Source organism: Arvicola amphibius, chromosome 4 (genome assembly GCF_903992535.2).
Source record: "Arvicola amphibius chromosome 4, mArvAmp1.2, whole genome shotgun sequence".
NCBI classification, from domain to species: Eukaryota; Metazoa; Chordata; class Mammalia; order Rodentia; family Cricetidae; genus Arvicola; species Arvicola amphibius.
In genome coordinates, this window is record NC_052050.1 from 15545268 (window position 1) to 15552178 (window position 6911).

The 6911-nt window shown below is 46.3% G+C and overlaps 1 protein-coding gene across 2 annotated transcripts; it reads right to left on the reverse strand.

The window, feature by feature from the left end:
* Positions 1–6549, reverse strand: LOC119811737 (translational activator of cytochrome c oxidase 1). 2 transcript variants are annotated; one of them, XM_038325719.1, is made up of 6 exons: positions 6078–6549; positions 3191–3297; positions 1776–1903; positions 1123–1300; positions 652–753; positions 1–531 (listed from the first exon to the last, which is right to left on the reverse strand). In XM_038325719.1, exons 1-6 carry the CDS (start codon positions 6346–6348, stop codon positions 520–522), a joined length of 798 nt encoding a protein of 265 aa, XP_038181647.1. In that variant the 5' UTR covers positions 6349–6549; the 3' UTR covers positions 1–519. The 2 variants fall into 2 exon arrangements, with proteins under 2 accessions (XP_038181647.1, XP_038181646.1); XM_038325718.1 differs by having other exon boundaries at positions 1–753.
* Between the last annotated feature and the right edge of the window lie 362 nt (positions 6550–6911).

Genomic DNA, 6911 nt, shown 5'->3' on the forward strand with positions numbered 1-6911 from the left:
TCTGGAAAAGCACAATTCTTGTAAAGAACAATGTCCAAGAAATACTAGCTGCGTGAGCAAGTGAAAAGGTTAGGTCATTAGGCCAGCATTCAACCACAGAGAACAGTCACATTTCTATTATAAAAAGCAAAGAAAAAAAAGACAATCTTAATATTAAAGTATAGAAATAAGCATATGGGCCTGAACATTAGTCCAGAAATTCAAAACCTGGACATAAACTGGGGATAACTCATGAGTCATACCAGCAATGCAGCATCCAAAACTAATCAATCACGGCTGTTATTATTGATGATTAATTCCCACTCTATAGTACCACAAGACACTTAAAATCTTGACAAGGGCCAGTCACCTGAGATGAGAGTCAGATAAGCTGGCTAGTCTCACCTTGTATCCCAGATGGCCCTGTGACACCAACAGAGCTAAGAGTTCCTTTCTCTTAAGGCTGTAAGCCATAGCATCATGTCTCTGATAGGTGCCCATGTGTTGCAGCCTCCAATTTGCTGCATAGGCTCATGAAACCTAGGAAAGAGCCTGGAGACATGCATAGTCTGGTTATTCGATATTGTCATAAACATGAATCACGTCCTCATAGTTGTTGAGAGCCTGAATGAGGTGAACAGCCTGCTCCAGGTCAGGCTCAGCCAGCTGCACCTTTAAGTTGGGGATGAACTCCAGGGAACAGGACACAGAACACAGGCCCAGGGAGTCCAGTTTCTTTCTCACGTCATGCAATGAAGAGGCATCACAAATAAACTAGGGATAAAACAAAGTCAGGAGGTGAGAAGTCAGGAAATTAATGCCACATGCCAGACAGAACTTTGCAAAGTCCTGAGTGGAGCAACCTGTACTATATTATCATTGGTTTAAGCTCATAGATTCCAATATTCAGAATCCTTCTTATCAACTCAGAGGAATAGATCTTATCCTCCAGTATTATCTTAATAACACTGTGCAACTTGTGAATTTTTGCTTTACCCGTATCCTGACACACAGGAAGAAAGAAGCCCAGAAGTAGACCTCAAGGTATCTATTGGGGACCCCTTGGAAGCCCATGAAACACAAAGGCTTCAGGTTGTCAGGCTTGAAAGCAAGCTGAGCCATCTTACCGGCCTCCACACTCACTTTAAAAAGGTTCTTTTCTTCTTCGTCCTCAGCCTCCTTCACATCCTCAGCTCCTGCTTCGATTGCCAGCTCCAGGGCGCGCTCCAGGTTCACAGCTTTCTTCTCTCTGTCCTCCACTCCGACCACAACCACTCCTTTCTTGTCAAAGAAATGGCGCGCTCCCTCGGCCATCACTCCCCTGACAGGAAAGGGACCGGACAAGGCATGGAAGAGTTTAGAAGCTCAGTCTCCACTAACCCCCTGGAGTACCCGGGGACACCCAGCAACTCTCTTCACGAAGATGCTGCTGATGCAGGGTAACAGGACTGTCCGAGAACATCCCCATCTTCTATTTTCTGAACTCACTGGAGTCTGCAGGATACAGTTTTGCTCATTGTTTCCTATTCCATTAAAACTCCTGTCCTGGTGGAACGTTTTAAGACTAGGACATCATATGGCTACAGATGGAATAATGAGGAAAAGATCTCACTTATACCTATGGGATCCTATCTCATTCAGAAGACATTAAAAGAAAACCAGTTCTTACATTGGATTCCAGTAAGGAAGAAACACACTTACAACCTGAAATACTGCTGAGGACCAACAGCACTTGCATTGCATAGAATTGGAGCCTCAAGGTTCTGTCCCCTTCCTCCTTATGTACACAAACTTACCCATTCTTGTTCAGGATATATTTAATGTCCAAATGGCACTTGGGACCACTGTTCGATAATGCCTCAATCAGCAGAGAAGAGCCACCAGGACCTCGACCCTCGTACAGCAAATGAACGCCCTTGTTTTTCTGTGATTAAAAAAAAAAAAGAATCCATTGTCCTGTTTCCTAATGTCCCAATGCCCTTATGCCAGCACCAAACCAGAGACTAAAACACTGGCTCCGTGTATAACCTCTCAAGAATTACTTGAGCTTGGCCTCTTAAGTCTTTACATTTGTTTCTATTTTCTGAGGGGAGGCCAATGGTATCAACTTTTGACATCACTGGAAATACTATTCCTTCTAAAAGGGAGTTTGCTTCCTCAGTTTCTGAACAGCTTTTCCCAGCTCTGCCTCCACCCTCCCTAACCAGATCCACTACCATGCCCACAGTCACTGCAACCTTCGGTCACCTTCCTGCATTCCATTCCATGTGAAACCTACTTAGGAATCCTCAATGCCCCGAGCCCTGGGCTGCTGGGCTCTGCTGTAGAAACATCATGTATGCAGAACTTGTCGTGGCAGCTACTGAAAAGCACCATGCCCTGTACCTTTCCTTTTTGACTGACGACGACTCCTCCCCTCCACTCTCACAGATGAAATTCAAGCTCCCTGTTGAGCTCTGGGGTCTGGATCTGTCACTTTCTGCATGATCTAAATCCAAGTCACTAAATCTTTCTGTGCCTTAGTTTCCATTTTAGGTCACTTTTGGGATTCTCTGAGGTCTTGCATGCTGAGTTTTTATTAAAGGACTTGGTCAGGAACCAGAACCCAGTAACTGCCAGTTATTATATGATTACTCTGGGGAGTGAAGAGGCACCTCTGTAGGCTCAGTCCTTGTGAGGCTGAGGCAGGAGGATCAGGAGTTCCATGCTAGCCTGGGCGACACAAAAAGACCCTGTTTCAAAATAAAACAACAAACAGATGATTACTAACCTTTCAAATCCTTACCTGTTCCAGAGGAAGATGTGCTGGAGCCCAACATCCCTCCCACTCCCACCGTTACCATCACCTTAACCTCTCTTTTTACTGGCTTTTTTCCTTTAGATATAAATATCTGGAAAGAAAAACAAGTCTTCTCCAACCTAATGTTAGGCTCCCCTAGGCTTACCTGTCCTTTCTAGCCCACCTTCTCCAAGCTTGCCAAAGCAGCTCTACCCCCTATGGGTTTCCATACTGTCTATGTAGCCTTTGCCCAGTTGTGCTCCTCTAACCAAAGGCCAAGGAGACAGACCCCCCAAAGGTCTCTGGGCTGCAATGTCAACCATGTTCCTGCCCTTCCTTCTCTCTGATAATTTAAAGAGTTTTCGGTGGCTTTCCAAACCGGGACCTCTGAGGGCTGTGGGCAATAGCAACAACATGAAACTGAGGACACACCTCTGTTTTCAGTGCTGACTCAATGGTTGACTTGGGCATATGCTTGCTTCGACACACCTCTAAGATGTTGGCCAGGTGGCTGTTGTTCTCAGGGTTGGGGCCTCCCTCTGGATAAAGGGAAAAGAATAATCAAAGACATCTTATTCTAGTATAGAGAAATAAGTGCTTTCCATCCTCTCCAACCCCAAAACAATGGCAGATTACTCTCTATTAGAATACGCTATCTGCCAGGCAGTGGTGGTGCACGCCTTTAATCCCAGCACTTGGGAGGCAGAGATAGATGGATCTCTGTGAGTTCGAGGCCAGCTTGGTCTACAAGAGCTAGTTCCAGGACTGGCTCCAAAAACAAACAAACAAACAAACAAACAAACAAACAAAAAAGAATACGCTATCTAATGAAGATGGCTCAGTGTGTAATATGTTTGCCTTGCAAGCAAAGGATCTGAATTTGATCCTAGGTCCCACATATAAGAAAAAAAACAGCACCAGCTTCTAATCCCAGGACCAGGCAGGCAGAAACAGATCCTGGTGCTCTCTATGGCCAGCCTGCATATTTGGTGAACTCTAGGCCATTAAGAACCCTGAATCAAAAAAAAAAAAAAATGAGCCAGAGAAATGGTGGCAAAAGTGATTACTGCACGGGCCTAACAATGTGGGCCCATCCCTACAGTCCACACAAGGAGGAAGGCACAAACCAGATCCAGAGAGTTGACCTCTGACTTCCATATGTGTGCTGTCACACACACACACACACACACACACACACACAGACACAAATAAGGTGGACAGTGGCTGAGGACAATTCAAGGTTGTCCTCTGATCTCTACATGTCCGTATAAATACAATCACACGCGCGCGCGCACACACACACAGAGAGAGAGAGAGAGAGAGAGAGAGGGAGAGAGAGAGAGAGAGAGAGAGAGAGAGAGAGAGAGAGAGAGAGAGAGAGAAAGAGAAAGAGAAAGAGAAAGAGAGAGGGAGGGAGGGAGGGAGGGAGGGAGGGAGGGAGGGAGGGAAGGAAGCAGGCAGACTATTTCATCTAAAATAAGCATAGTGGTACACACCGGCAATCCCAGCACACAGTAGGCTTAGGCAGGAGCCTGAACTACATAATGAATTCTGGATCAGTCTCAGTTAAGAGTGAGATTCTGGCCAGGTGGTGGTGGCACACACCTTTAATTCCAGCACTCAGGAGGCAGAGGCAAGTGGATCTCTTTGTGTTTGAGGCCAGCCTGGTCTACAGAGCGAGTTCTAGGACAGTAAGGGCTGTTATACACAGAAACCCTGTGTATAACCCTGTGTTTTGGTTTTGAAAAACCAAAAGGAAGAAAAATGAAAGAAAGGAAGAAAGAAAGAGAGAGATTCTGTCTCAAACAAACAAAATCTCATGATTCCACTGGAATAAGGAGAACTATTTTGGAAAAGAAGTTTCTTTGGTGGGGGATTCAGGAAACGGAGCCCAAGGCCTTATCCACGCTAAATACTGAGCTTTACCACAGGGCTACATACTCAGCCTGGAAAAGATTCACTCTGCCTTTAGGGATAGCTATCATTTTGCTAGGTTTCAGCAAACTCCACTTTTGTCAGATGAAGAGGCTGAATCATAATAACACCCTTGCTCTTGCTCTCTTAGTACATAATCTCTGAGATGCTCACACGACACTGGACTCATGCTCAGGCTCTGGAGGAGCTATACTCCAATAACATGTTGGTTAAATCAAAACTCTGTTAGGAAAGGAAGCAAAGGGAAGCATCAGGCACGAGTTGTAGGGATAAATTAGCACCGGCATAATGCCTTCTGTATGCTGTAAGCCACCCCAAGGTGGGTATTATCCTTGCTTTACAGAAAATTGAAACTCAGTAGTTTAGCCACTTGTTGAAGGCCTTTGAACCAACCTAGACACTAAAAGAATTCACATCTTCCTAACTCCGGATCCACACTTCTTCACAGGATTTCCCCCTAATCCTACCAGTGCCTCAAACAAACAAACAAAAGACAGTTGGACCACTGAGCAGATACATGGTTCCAAACCAACCTTCCAGGAAAATGTCTCAGGAGTTCTAGCAAGGGAGAGTGAAGCCTAGGCAAGAAATGACTCTACTCAGCATGCCTGACACAATCTTCAGTGGTAGTAAAAGCAGCTTTAGAAGGCTTGCTTTATTCCTTCAAGAAAGACACACAGAGCCGGGCGGTGGTGGCGCACGCCTTTAATCCCAGCACTTGGGAGGCAGAGGCAGGCGGATCTCTGAGTTCGAGGCCAGCCTGGTCTACAAGAGCTAGTTCCAGGACAGACTCTAGAAACTACAGGGAAACCCTGTCTCGAAAAACAAAAAAAAAAAAAAAAAAAAAAAAAAGAAAGAAAGAAAGAAAGAAAAAGAAAAACACACAGCCGACTTTGGAAAAAAAAAGATTTTTTTTTTATGTGTTTACCTGCATGCATGATGCATGCGGTGCCGGTGGAGCTCAGAAGAGGAGGTTGAGTACCCTGGTTGTTAGCGGCTATGCGGGTGCTGGGGACCAAACACTCACAGGTCCCAGGCAAGAGCAGCAGGTGCTCTTAAGCGCTGAGGCCTCTCTAAGCCCTGACTTGACTCTTAAGGTTTATTTCTCTTTAGTACCTACCTAACTAGAGACTTGGATGGAGTCATTTCTCTCTTCCTAAGAAAGGTTTTTCTTCTCTGAAAGGTTTTTGGAAAGAAAAACAGAAATATTCAGTGAAGGTGAGTGCTTTGAGAATCATGGGTAGGACAAGGATGGCAACTGGAAAACGCGAAGAAAATAATTGGCCCTAGTTCAGCTTGGGGGAGGGGGGCGGCAAGTGAAGCCTTAGGCACCGAAAGGGCCTCAGTGATCAATCAGCAGTGCGGACTGTTAGGATGTTCCCACCTTTAACAGCCAGGCGGATACCGAGAGCGAGTTTAGAGAAGATTCGACTCCTTTCCATGTCCTTGGGGCCCTTGATATGCCGGACTTTAGACCATTTATTGTGTCCCGCGGAGACCGCCGCGCTGACATGTAGCTTCCTGTGTGGAGCTGGACCGCAGCCGGGGGTTTCTTGCTGGGAGGCGCACCAAGGACCCACGCGGAACCCGAGGCATCGCTCACGAAAGCATCGGGCAGTTGTCCTTCTCAGGTAGACAGCAGCCCACGACATCATCTGCTTCGACAAGGGGTTGCAGAGTGCAAAGAGGAGTGGCCAAGGTCAACCTGTCTAACCTGCTACCGGAACAAGCCGGTCTGGGAGTTCTGGCTGCTTCTGCGGGTCTCCAGAAACTCAAAGGCTCAGATCCACTTAAGTTGCACAGCCGTGAGTGACCGGCGACTGCCGGGCGTGGAGACCCTTATTGGCGAAGTACACTTCCTTTCCCTGGTCCGTTTGCAAAACACGTCCCCGGAGCCTGCAAAGTCCGTTCCGGCGTCTCTTCGTACTCGCCCCAACCTTGCCCCTGCCACTGGTGACACAGACCTCAATTGCTCCCAGTTGCTTGGAGACGTCAAATTTTTTTTCCAATGGACTAGTAGAGATTCATGAGACTGATTTTCCGTCCTAACTCTAAGCAAGTCCAGAATAATAAATATTTTGCTGCTCAAAAAGAAATACGTTCTTCAACCGGTTCATTTTACAGGTAAAGAAACCGCCGCTAAGGGCGCCTATTTAAAAAAGGAAACAAGGAACAAAACAGTCCTAAATGCCGGGCGTGGTAGCCTGTCTGTAATTCC